This window comes from Gadus morhua, chromosome 13 (genome assembly GCF_902167405.1).
Source record: "Gadus morhua chromosome 13, gadMor3.0, whole genome shotgun sequence".
Classification (NCBI taxonomy): Eukaryota; Metazoa; Chordata; class Actinopteri; order Gadiformes; family Gadidae; genus Gadus; species Gadus morhua.
Window position 1 is genome coordinate 7,933,321 of NC_044060.1, and position 14,181 is coordinate 7,947,501.

General features: G+C 40.1%; 1 protein-coding gene across 2 annotated transcripts; it reads right to left on the reverse strand.

Moving 5' to 3' along the window:
* Positions 1–582: 582 nt before the first annotated feature.
* Positions 583–7,254, reverse strand: LOC115557439 (uncharacterized). 2 transcript variants are annotated; one of them, XM_030375284.1, is made up of 3 exons: positions 4,352–7,254; positions 4,078–4,148; positions 583–3,134 (listed from the first exon to the last, which is right to left on the reverse strand). In XM_030375284.1, exon 3 carries the CDS (start codon positions 2,937–2,939, stop codon positions 1,275–1,277), a length of 1,665 nt encoding a protein of 554 aa, XP_030231144.1. In that variant the 5' UTR covers positions 2,940–3,134; positions 4,078–4,148; positions 4,352–7,254; the 3' UTR covers positions 583–1,274. The 2 variants fall into 2 exon arrangements, with proteins under 2 accessions (XP_030231144.1, XP_030231145.1); XM_030375285.1 differs by having other exon boundaries at positions 4,078–7,254.
* Between the last annotated feature and the right edge of the window lie 6,927 nt (positions 7,255–14,181).

Below are 14,181 nucleotides of genomic sequence, written 5' to 3' on the forward strand. Positions count from 1 at the left end.
TAACTGAAAACCCCAGAATTGTAATGTTATTGATATGAGGATATGCAGTTATCCGATGGACCGACTGCCGTGTCCTGAACAGGTGGAGTTCTGTGAGCCAATCGCAGGCCTCCTTGTGGTGGAGCTAGCCTGAGGACTATTCAGTCAGTTAGCGCCGTAGCCGTTACCACCGCAGCTCCCACAGATAAAGAATATATACAATGTTAGAGCAAATCAATGGTAAGATCCATCTGATTGAACTCATCTGTAGGACCACCTGCTGTAATATCACACAAGACCCTGAGAGGAAAATGTCTGAACGACGGTAATATTTTACCACGAATATACCCGGTCTCTCTCCGGTTGGGAAAGAGAAACACATTCAACTTATTTTAGTAAGCCGTTTTGTTTATAAATAGCAAAAATGATGTAGGCCCCTATTGTCCTCAGACATTACATATTCTAGAAGTACCTTGTCTAACCCTCAATGACTGAAGGTCTAATATCAGTTTATAACTCAGAACCTGTGATGACCACATTCATGACGCTGGTATAGTATTTTAGAATATACAATGGGCAATTATTAAATAACAATGCTTAAAGTCAAAGTCATGTGTCATCGTAATGATACTTTAATAAAGTAAAGTAAATATTGTTACAGGGGTTCCAAACCTTTTCAATTCAAGACCCAAAAGAGACATTTGGGGTCTCCCTGGGACCCAAACTTAAAAAGAATGCATCATGAATTGCCATAAGATCTACATGTATAAACTATTGATAAAGAACACAACAAACAAATGAAAGGACATCACAGCCATACTCCAATGTGCTGATGTGTGTGTACAGATAAGAATTTGCACAATTAACTTAAAAAAATGCGACAAAGAAGCAGCAAGTCAATGCACTCAGTGTTCAGCTGGAGTGGGGAGTGCAGCCAAGCATATAAAGTACACAGAACAACAGAAAGTTGTTATCTTTTCATTTAAACATCACAATTGAGACTGACTGAAACACCGTTCACACTCAATGTTATCCCAGTTGTCAGGTCAAGGTGCACAGGAAGGGAAAGAGGGGGGGGGGGGGGGGGGGGGGGCTCAGCACACAGCAATGGAGCTGAGCAAACACTCCTCTATTTTAATTAGAAAAATGAATTCACATATCAGTGTTTTTATGCATTTTACCCTGCAAATTGGCGACCCAATAACAAAAAAATTGTAAATACAAAACATTTTTACCGAAACCAAATTTCTATTGATGTCATTACTCTGTTATTTTGTTCAATCAACAGCATCCATTCAACTAACCACTGGCTGTCCTGCCCCGCTAGCAACCTTCCTCTTGATAGTGTAGTTTTTCTTCAGTTCTCCAAGTTCCTTGACACGCTCCAGGAAGCCAGGCTTGGCCTCTGACTTCTCTCCCTCTATCAGCAGGTCGATGTATTCAGGTGTAGAGAGTGGATCGGGCTTCAGAGCGATCACTCTCAGGGTGTTGAGACACTGGGCTGAGCGTTCTATCAGCCTGACCACCTCCTCATGTAGGACGATGTACTCCTTTTCCTTATTTTTGATGATGTCTGCGACAGACATTTTTTTCTTCAAAGCCATCTCATACTTTTCTTTCAGCATCTTAAAGGTTCGTTTCTCCTTCACCGTCTCTGAACCCCAGTAGAAACTCTCACGTACATGCGCCTTTAGTGAGCACTTGCCTATACATTCAACGCAGGTAGCCACCAAGGTAAAGGCCTCACAATAATACATGGTATCAAATTGTACCTTGCATGATTTGTGGCAAGTGACATTACATTTGTTACAGTTAAGTGATAATTCTTTGGCTTTAACTTTAACAGGCTTTGTGATGCTGACCTCATACTCAAATGCCTCATTGGCTGGAATTGCCTCTTGTGTTTGGAGAATTTCCCTTTCTTTCTTAATCTCCTCAACTTTAGTTAAGCTCAATGTCATATTCCTCTGGAGATTCTCAATGGAGATCTCCAGCTGTGCTCTCTGTCTAAGCACCTCCTTGGTTAAGGTCAAGCTCTTGGTATTCATTTCATTTAGAGTGGAAAATAATTTTTTCATGTTTTTGGTTCCCATGTCCCAACACTTTTGACCAGAAAAGCCCCCACCGCCTTCTTTATCATCAGCAGCATCATCATCCTCATCATCATTATCATCATCATCATCATCAACATCATCATCATCATTTTGTTCGTTATTGAATTTGAAGTAAATTGGTAAACCACCCTTGCTTTTAGGATAGGGGATTCCAGACTCTTTGATTGCCTCGAGAACCTTAGGTTTCTTTTCACCTGCAAATGTCACCAAAATCTGGAAGTTCTCTGCCACATCTTTGCCAAATATGGAGAGCAGTGAGTCAAAGATGTATTTCTGCTTTGGTGTAAGCCGAACCTGATGCGCTTGGACCACGAGGCAGATGGCATCAATCTCGCTGACTCCATGTTGAGCTGAGAAAAGCCTTTGTAGCTGATCTAGAATCATCCTGTCATTCTCTATGCCTCCCGTGTCTCCGAAACCAGGCGTGTCCACAATAGTCAGGGAGTAGTCGATCTGGAAGCCCTCTTGGTGGTTGAGCTTGTACACGGTGACTTCGGAGGTCTGGCTGTGAGTCTGAGGCTTGGCCGTACCTTCGTCTACCAACTTGAATCTAAAGGTATCATCCCATGTGACCCCTAGGATGTAGTTGATCATCCTGTTGGCCAGGGTGGACTTCCCCACCCCAGTTTCTCCTAGAACCATGATGGTGCGGTTCTGTTTAAACAAGTCTTTTCCAAATATAAAGCATTTGCATCCCACCAATTTCATGGGCTGGGCTTTCAGAGGAAGAGTGTAAACGTCCAGAGTACCTGGAGGTTCTATATTCTTCCTGCTTTCATTCTTAACAGCTTCTGCCAACCGCTTAGGGGGCGGCAAAATGAACTTTTCTTTTAAAGTATTTGTCATTGTAGCCCAATTTGTTAACTTCTCAGAATTCCGACTAATTCAAAAGTTGTAGGATCTTCTGAGGAATTGAGAAGATAGCAGGAGGAACCCTGAAAGCCAACAATCAGTTTCCTGGCTTCCCTGGCTGGCTAACCAGGTTAGAAGAGATCTGGCTGCTGCTAGTGTGGTTGATTTGGACAGATTCCCTGGTGTGACCTACAAACGAGACAAGACACATCAGGAAAACCTCCTTATGTTTATAAGCAGCTGATTCTGATATGGACGTGTTCTAATGCATTTCTAGTCAATGAGAAATGTTAACACAACACAACAGTATATTTTTGACCATTTAATTTTTTTAATTGAAGGGCCTTGCAGTCATAGAAAAAACGCCACAGTGGTGAAGGGACACTAGCTGAGAGCTTCATAACGCCTCATTAGTACTGATTGCTTAAGAGTACGTATAATGTATGCATTTTGTGAATGTTCCTAAATGTTTTAATTTGGAAAGGAAATTCCTGTTGGTTCCTCATGCCAAGATGGCTTATGATCAGCCAAATGCTGAAAAGAACCCACCTCATCTGTCTGTTATTGTACATTTCTTTATGGCATAAATGCCAAAACACTCTAGCTGTGTGAATAAGTATGTTTAAGCAGCGATACTTTATTACCTTGAATGAGACGCAAAAACGACATAAACATAATAGTCTGTAACACATAACGTAATTGGAGACCTTCATATATCTTATATATGTACGATAAATACAAATCGCCATAATCCTTCACTTTTCATATTTAATATTAATATTATAAATATACCTAAAAAAATTGGTCGGTCTCTAAACGTGCACTGCACTGATATATGCTCGACTATTTGTCGGGGTTTGGTATTTTTACCTCAAAAACTGACGGAGTAGAGAGTTACAAGATAATTATTCACATATATATATATATATATATATATATATATATATATATATATATATTCACAGATTCTCTGTGAATACCATATGAACAGAAACATGATTAAAATAGTGTTGATTACTTTGCAACCACAATAGTTAATCCAGAGCACATAAAAAGCATCCAAATAGAGTATGTTTATAAAAGAATATGCTCTTAAAGACATTACAGTAGGCCTACAATGAAGTGAACGCACCTGGTTGTATCAGTCCGGACCAGGTCCAGGTTCAGCCTTCAACACAGATACCAGATAAGCTCCGGTTAGACCTAATGAAAAACTCAGTGTTAAATACGGCACTTGTTATAACATTATCCCAATGAAACTTTAAGATTTAATTTCTTTTTTACATAACATTAGTTTTAGGGCTCATCCATTTGGAAACGTTCCAAACTGGTCCACAATATCAGCACCACAACAACTCTATGTATAAGGTGTCAATATAACTGATCAGGGGATGTTTCTGTCCTACCTTGGCTGTCCGGGCTGCGTCTCCTATGAGAGCAGGAGGCATGTGAGCTCTGTCTCTCTACTGCGCCTCTTAAAGCCGTCATTAAATATTCTCTCAACCTAAAAAGGCTATCTATAAACCATATAATGATATCTTACTATCTAGATTCATCATCATCATCCTCATCATAGAAATTCATTGAGATTAAAATCTCTTTTACGAGAATCACCTGGCCAAGATCGCCTTGAAAGAATTTCCCCTCCACCCTGGCCATGTTTTATAGCCTTTTTTATAGCCTTTTTCTGCTTATTTTCCTTCTCAGTACCATTTCTATAACAAATGCTTGCTTGACTAATTTAAATTGTGTTTGTGTGAGTGTGTGTGTGTGTGTGTGTGTGTGTGTGTGTGTTTGTGTGTGTGTGTGTGTGTGTGTGTGTGTGTGAGAGGGTTGATCGTCGATTCTTCCAAAAACAAAGTATATTATTGTAGTAATGTTTACTGTACATTATAGCTACATAATATTTACTGTATATTATGGTATGTCAATTATAATATTATAGGCTAATACAACTCACTTTCTTTTGATGTTTTACATTTAGGTAAAATATCGGTTTAAACAACTTAAAAAAAAATATTCTCGTGCTAAGAAATGTATACACTCAGAGGATTTTAAGATGCTTGGATAAAATGTCTACCAAATGAAAAGTATATATATTATTGTATCATTAAAGTATGGTTTGATGAATCCTGAATGACAGCCAGAGGATGATTTCCCTCATCAACAAGACAACAGAACAAATTCTGAATTTATTTAGTTTGTATATTCAATACTTTGGTCAGTCAGACTCTAGAGTGTAAAGATGGGAACCCAAACTTTTTCTAAGGATCTAAAGATCCATCTGCCTGGCTCTTAAGAAGGGCCGGAGTATATCAGTATACAGTACTGTTGACACCAACAGGTCTACCCGAATATGAACACATTACATCTGATATATTTCTTTTACAGTATATATCTTTTGATATACAATTTTTAGATCGGTTCAATTTACATTGCCATGGCACATTGTCAAAGTTCTATATAAAAAAAAAAGAAAGTAACCACAATGGGAAAAAAAGCATTACCACCATTATCATGATTTTATTCAACCATTTTACTCGAAGTAGTGTAATACATTGTCTAACCATTTTTGTTATATTATTGAACCATTGTAGTGAAATTAGTGTAATACATAATGTTTGATACAGAGAAACATTCTGAAAAAGTAGGGAAAAGCCAAATGTGCATATTGAACAGTACATATTTGACATTTAAATTAGAAAAAGAGTTGCAAATCTGCAAAACTGGAAAAGATGGCATGCATGTAAGTACATATATCCTGTATTCTACTAAATTCGGTTTATAACTAGGCCCAGACAAGATATTTCTCTGAATATTATCACTGAAAAAGGTGTAATTTTTATAACAAGACAATTTAAGAAACAAACAATGAGCTTGCCTCTCCATGTTTCTTATTAGTGTGGGCTTGCATCTTTCTGACAGGTGATGTCATGCTCCATTCTGGTCATAGTCAATCTCAGTAAATGGGGCAAATGTTCAGTGAGTCTTGATCCATGTGGTACAGTACATCTATGTAATCACACTCTTGCTCTGAGAGAAATTCTTGGAACTGCCTGTGTTTAAGTCCATTCACCCGGATAAAGTTAACACATGGCACCACGACTTTCACAATAGTTTCCCACATGCAGAACAGCGCTTGCTGGTGGATAAGGCAATGAATTTGCAATGGTCGTGCATGTCCTCGCTCATCCATCTCCCTGTTAATGTGGCCGATTAGCACTAGTGTACTGCGTGTCGAATGTCGCAGACAGGACGATCAGAACCAGGAACGATGAGAGGGACGAGGCTCTGGTGACATGGAGCGACGAGGTGGAGTGTGTAGTCTTGAAGACTGACTGAGGAGGGGCAAGCAGATTGTTTCGTGAGAGATATAAGGACAGTTGGTTAGAGACGGCGCGTTCTAGTGTTTTAGAAAGGAATGAAAGAAGAGTAGCAGTGTAGTTCTGGATGTCGGTGTTGTCAAGGGTCGGTTTCTTATGAAGCGGCTTGATTCTGTCTTGAAGGACACTGGAATAAGGCCTGAAGGGAGGGAGGCGTTGATAATGCTGATGAGAAACACTAATGTGGATGCTCGTAGTGGACTTCAGAAGGAAGAGACAGATTCAACACCCCATCTCCATCAATGGGTCTGCGGTGGAGAGGGTAGACAGCATTAAGTTCCTGGGGGTCCACATCACCAGAGACCTCACCTGGGAGGAGCACACCAACCAGGTGGTGAAAAAAGCACAGCGGCACCTATTTCACCTTAGGCGGCTGAAAATGTTTGGCACAACGGTGAGCATATTAACTGGATGCATCACTGCCTGGTACGGGAACTGCACTGCCAAAAGCCGCAAAATGCTGCATAGGGTAGTGCGGACAGCTGAGAGGATCAGCAGATGTGAGCTTCCCTCCATCCAGGAAACCTACAAGGCCCGGTGTGTCAGGAAGGCCCTCCGAATCATTGGGGACCCCAGCCACCCCAACCAGAAACTGTTTGAGCTACCGCCGTCAGGGAGGCGGTACCAAAGCCTAAGGGCCAAAACCCAGAGGATGACAAACAATTTTTTCCCCCAAGCAGTCAGACTCCTGGAAAAACACACTACCCCCCAACCATCCACACGCACACCACAACAACAGACTGGTTTTTAACCATCTATTGTATTTGCACAGCATTTGTCTATTGCACAATAACCCTACCTGTGGCTGATATCACTACCACTTGAACACCCTACACTTCACACTTTATTAAACCTCATTACCTTTTAGTATTATTGACGCTGCAACTTACTTAATTATTTTTATTCTTATTTTTAATTTTTTTACTTTGTTTCTTTTCATATGGTTTCTTATCTTTATTTATTTTATCTTGTACTGTTGCTGCTATGTGAATGTTGAGGAACCAAGCCTAAGATTTTTCACTCTTGTGTACTGTACAATAAGATGTAATAAAAGCGATTCTGATTCTGATTCTAATAAGGACCATTTTTGCAGCATTCATGACATCCGTGCACTCAACACTCACACTCACACCAAAAAATTGATTAATCGCGAGTTAACAATGACATTAATGCGATTAATCACAATTAAATATTTTAATTGCTTGACAGCACTAATATGTATATACATATCAGTGATATGTATGTATGTATATTATATATATATACATCAGTGATATGTATATATATATATTAGTGCTGTCAAGCAATAATATATCTTATATTATATTATTATATTATATATTATAATATCTGATATGATATCAGATATTATACTATTCCCTCTCTCTCTATTTTCGCGAATGGTTGGACTTCTGACTCTATACTGCCGCCTCGATTTCCGTTGGTATTGCTCCATTTCGTCTGGAGCACTCCTGAAAAAAAAAAGTGATTAAATGTGATTAATCACGAGTTAACTCACGAATACTATGCGATTAATCTCCAAATTTCTTTTTGGCGTTTCACAGCCCTAGTATTTATGTGTAACCAATAGAAGAAGTCGTCCATCTGGATTTTTACGTGTGTATTAACCAGTATAGTGAAGCCCACATGTGGATACTTTTGACCTGTTATTGGCCAATGGTGGGACAGATGAGACCAAGAAAGAGCTTTTAAAATATGATCATTATTTTTTGAATCTAATGGTATAAAATATGTAAGGGATAATGTATAGAACGCCGGTCATTATCGGGAAAATAAGCCCTGACAGGGCGAATAGGACACCGAAGCGCAGCGGAGGTCTCTTGCTTCACCCTGAAGGGGCTTGTTTTCGATAATGACTGGTGACGTTCTATACATTATCCCGCTTATTATACGGCTACTTGCCAAAACGAAAAAATTATTTCCCATGGTGTGTCTTTTTACAATTTATTTGTTACCATCGTTCGTAGTGTTGATCAGCAGAGAAATAGTCTGCCAAAGACGCCATTAGAGGCAAAAAAACCTTTGTTTTCCTTGACAGCATTCAATTATACTTAGCAACGATGAATTATCAAATACAATTCACCACCGGAAGTTGTGAAGGGCCCATGCAAGTGAACGGAGCATTCCACGGCATTGAGATCACCTGTGTAATAAAATATTATATTGTTTATAGATAGCAAATTCCCTGTTGAACTCTTGCTGAACTGGACATTGCTGACTGCGCTATCCTGGTTCAACTCCTACCTGACGAATCGCAACTATCAGGTCACATGAAATGGCTCCTTATCCAAACCCTGCACTCTTGACACCGGTTTCCCTCAAGGCTTAGTACTGGGACCCCTAATGTTCTCCCTATATACTAGATCCTTGGCCCTGTAATCACGTCACACAGTCTTTCCTATCAGTGTTATGATGGAGACAGTAAACTATTCCTCTCATTCTCCTCCTCTGACAACACCCTTTTGCAACACGCATCTAAGAATGTCTGGCTGACATCAGGACTTGGACGACTGCCTATCACTTGATAATTAACCTAGACAAGACTGAGTTCCTCCTTGAGCCAGTGAAAGATTGTCCTCACATACACTTAATGGTCATTGCTGTATCTCCATCATCAACTGCGAGAAACCTTGGTGTCATACTCAGGCCTGCATTAACCTGCCATTGTGCCCTGGGGCTGAGAGGTTTCATAAGCCCCCTGAGAGGAGATCTTACAATGATTTTCCGACATTTCGCCGTAGACGACTGTGGCTGTGGTGTCAATTGGCCAATGGGCCCACTTTTTTCTTCCCTCATGATAGGCCTCTGATTTTTGCAAACCCCAAACAAAAAATCTCATTGTTTGGCCTACGCTGATCGGAGGGCCTATCATGAGCCAGTATTCAAATTAATTACAATTTTTTATTTTATTTATTTTTTACTGCAGCTAATGATAGGCCCCCTGATCGTTGTAGGCCCTGGGGCTTCAGCCCAGTTAAGCCCATGTATTAAGGCGGCCTTTGTCATACTGGACAATCAGTTATGCTGCACCGCGAAGGTGACCCGATCCTGCAGATTTGCAGAAGAGCCACAGGTTCCAGCCCCTCCTCACGAGGGCAGCCGCTGAGCTCCTGGTCCCAGCGCTCGTCAATCTCCTGCTCTAGACTACTGAAACTCACTCCTGGCTGGACTCCCTGCCTCCGGGAACAAACCTTTGCAGCGTATCCAGAAAGCTGCAGCACACCTTGTGTTCAAACTATCAAAATTCCCCCATGTGACCTCCCTTTTCCGTCCACTGGCTCCCTGTCGTAGCTCACAGATTCAAGCTCACAGCTTTAAGACGATGGTTCCGATGGTACTGGCATACAAGGCGGTCAATGGAACTGCACCTGCCTACATCCAAGCGTTAGTCAGACCACACACCCAAGCAATTGTTAGAGCGTGGCACTTGTTTCTCTGAACATACTTACTGTGCCGACGGCGATGTATCCAATTGGATATTGGATATATTGGATATATTGTTTAAAAAAAAAAGACTGGAAGAAATTCTGGAAATTTATTTGGCGACCCAAATAAAAAGGTTAGACCCATTTGTGGTCTAGCCATTTACATTCAAAGTACATTTCTTTATCAATTTAAATGTTAAATGCGTCCGTCAAAAGATGAATTACCAAATGAATTATGAATTATGATGTTGCAAATATTGGTAGTAGATTGTAATAAAAGATGTTCATAAAGAGTAAGGTTATACATTTTGAAAGGGTGTACGTGTTACAATAAACCAATCCTTTTTTATAGTTATCTGGGAGATGTTATACCCTAGATTATAATTGTTTTATCTTTGGTTGTTAAACATACTGTATACTGGGTAGGGGGTAGGAGATGAGCGTTCAGTTTAACAGCAGTAGGCTATCACAGTTGAGCCCTAACAGCAGTCAGAAGACAGACGTGATAAAATAAAACATCTCTCTAAAACATAATGGCACAAGCATCACGGTCACCAACGTCCCCTAATTTTGCGTTGCAGTTGCATAAAGTTCAGATTGAATTTGAATGACAACTCAGTAGTGCTAGTGCATGTTGGGGGAGGGAGGATATTGTAAGGTTTAAATGTTTAGTTTGATTAAAGGTAAGATATCAAGCTACATACTTATGTATCTGTACATATGTAACCTTTGCTTGCCCAAATGTCCATATGGAATATTGTAGTGAACATTCTAGAATGAGGTTCTTAATTAGATACTCTGTGCGGCCATTGGAGCGACTGCCATGTTCTGATAGGTGGATATCTGTGAGCCAATTTAAGCCCTCCTTCTTATGGAGCTCTAGACAAGGACTGTCCAGTAGTGATGCATTAATGTTCAGTTCACATCGGTCAGTTCGCAAAGAAGAATCGTTCAGAATCATTTGTTTGTTTGTTTGTTCGTTCAGTCGAGTTTCCGGTAGTGGTGAATCGAATAATGGCATACACGGTTCTCAGCTGAGTCAGTCAGACTCAGCTCCTCCATCGTTCTCATTCTCAAACGATCTTGGAAGTCAGTCATCAATCATCACAACATTACAACTTTAACCAAACACAGCGGGATTAGGAGAAAAGAAAAAGAATTGTCCTCAGACATTGCATAATGTTTTAACCTCTTTCTTATGATCATTTCCGCCTCAATGACTGAAGGTCTAAGTATATTAGCTTATAACTCAAAACCTGTGATTTATATAATATTTAAGAATATGCAATGGGCAATGATCAAATAAAAAGGTTTAAAGTCAACACATATCATTGTATTCATCTTTAATATTCTCTTTTTAGTAAAAGGCATGCGTCATCGTGATGATACTTCTAATACAGGGGTTCCAAACCTTTTCACTTCGAGACCGAAAAGAGACATTTGGGGTCTCCCTGGGACCCAAACCTAAAAAGAATGCATCATGAATTGCCATAACATCTACATTTTTTAACTATTGCTAAAGAACACCAAACCATGAATTAAAAAATAATAAGAAATGTATTTATCTCATGATCGAATGTACATCATAGCCATAATCCAATGTATGTACAGATAAGAATTTGAAAAATGAACTTGAGAAATAAGGACAAAGAAGCAGTGAGTCAATGCACGCAGTGTTCAGCTGGAGTGGGGAGTGCAGCCAAGCATATAAAGTACACAGAACAACAAACAAAATCCCAATGAGGGTAATAAACTCCTTATCTTATCGTTTAAACATCGTGATCGAGACTAAGCGAATCACCAGTCACACTCAATGTTATCTCAGCCAGAGAGCGAAAACGGTGTCAGGTCAAGATGCACAGGATGGGAAACGGGGGAACGGGGCTGAGCTGAAAAAACACTCCTCTATGTTAATTAGGAATATGAATTCACATATCAGTGTTTTTAAGCATTTTGCTCTGTCAATAGGCGACCCAATAACAGAAAAAAGTTAAAAAACAAAACATTTTTACTTACTTGTTTAATTTCTATCAATCAGTCCTTACTTACTTGTAAAATAATTATAATAATCCTGCCAATTTGTTTCATAACCAGACCAAATCTATGTATGCCTAATGCACATTTTTGAAGACTAACGTGATAACAATTAGCCCAATTGGGTTGGAAACTGCCCAATCTGGCAACATTGCATGAGGAACCAATAGGAACAGTCTTTCCAAAATAAAACAATTAGGAGCTTCAAATGGATAGCAGCATGAGTATGACTTACACAAAACAACTCGACTCGATGATTGTGATTTATGACAAGATAACAGGAGGTCTGTCCTCCCAAATTTCACCCACACACACACACACATACACACACACACACACACACACACACACACACACACACACACACACACACACACACACACACACACACACAGACACACACACACACACACACACACACACACACACACACACACACACACACACACACACACACACACACACACACACAAGTCTCAGACTCACAGCCAGACCTCTGAAGTCACCGTGTACAAGCTCAACCACCGAGAGGGCTTCCAGATCGACTACTCCCTGACTATTGTGGACACGCCGGGTTTCGGAGACACGGGAGGCATAGAGAGAGACAGGGTGATTATAAGTCAGATAGAAAGGCTTTTCTCAGATGGACATGGAGACAGCGAGATTGATGGCATCTGCTTCGTGGCCCAAGCGTATCAAGTTCGGCTTACAGCGACACAGAAACACGTCTTTGACTCAGTGCTTGACATATTTGGCAAAGATGTGGCAGAGAACATCCGTATTTTGGTTACATTTGCAGATAGCCAACGCCCTCCGGTTCTCGACGCAATCAATGAGTCTGGGGTCCAATGTCCTAAAATGAAAGATGGTTTCCCTATTCACTTCAAATTCAATAACTCAGATAAAAAGATAACTGGTGCAAAAAACCAAGATGAGAACGAGGGGGGTGACATGGATCAGATATTTTGGGGCATGGGAACCAGAAGCATGGAACAATTATTTTCTGCTCTGTACGTCATTGAGACCTTAACCAAGGAGGTGCTCAGACAGAGAGTTCAGATGGAGAACTCTATTGAGAAGTTCCAGATTAAGGTGAAATTGGCCTTAACTAAACTTGGGGAGATTAAACAAGAATCTCAAGTTCTCCAAACACACGAATAGGTGATTACAGCTCGGCTGAAGGAGTTAGCTCTGCAGCCTAACCCGCTGAGCACGCCAGAGTACATCGACCTGCTCACTGAGGGAGAGAGGTCAGAGGCCAAAGAGGGATTCCTGGCACGGATTCAATCTCTGGAGACAATGAAAGGAAAAGCACTAATCATAGCCAAGGTTGCCAAACGAGAGAAACTTACCAAAACAGAGGAAGAATTATTTGTGGATAGAAAAGGCAAAAAAAAAAAGGGATTTAAAGGGGCTTTAATATGCTTTACATATGAAAGCTTTTGATTTGATTTAATCAAATGAGAGTGAGAATTAACAGAGTAATGAAATTCATAGAAATTAGACATGTTTGTTATTGGGTCCCCAATTGGCAGAATAAAATGCATAAAAACGCTGGTACGTGAATTCATATTCCTAATAAACATAGAGGAGTGTTTGTTCAGCTCAGTTGCTGCGTGCGGAGCCTCCACCCCCCCCCCCTCCTTATGAACTCCTTAAAAGATAAGGAGTTCATTACCCTGATTTGGATTTTGTTTTTGTTTTGTTTGGATTTTGTTCTGTTGTATGCTTGGCCACACTCCACACTCCAGCTGAAACACTGAGTGCTTTGACTCACTGCTTCTTTCTCCAAATTTTAAGACATTTAAGACACACATTGGATTATGGCTGTGATGTATTTAAGATATTTATTGTGAGATAAATACATTCCTTATTATAGTGGTTTGTTGGTTTGTTGGGTTCTTTATAATTAGTTTGTAAATGAAGATGTTATGGCAATTCATGATGCATTCTTTTTTTGTTTTGGTCCTGGGTAGACACATATTTCTCCTTTGGATCTCTAAGTGAAAGGTTTTGCAACGCCTGTATCAGAGGACAAGAACGAAGGCTCTAAAGACTATATTTCAAAAAGTATAACAGTATAACTAACAGGGTAACCAAGGAAACATTGAGGATGTTAACTCCTGACACCTATGTTGACGGTAAAGCGTTTATCATCATCACTGTGAACTCTGACCATTGGGCCCTGTTAGTTTTCATACTAAAAGTTTGTGTATTATTTATATGTAACCAAGAGAAGAGGTCGTCCAGGTTTGTGTGCATTAGCCAGTATAGTGAGGCCCACATTTTGTGGGCCTCACTATACTTGTTGTACCGGTTTTTGGCAAAGGTTTGACAGATGAGACCAAGAAAGTGCTTTTCAATTATTTATTT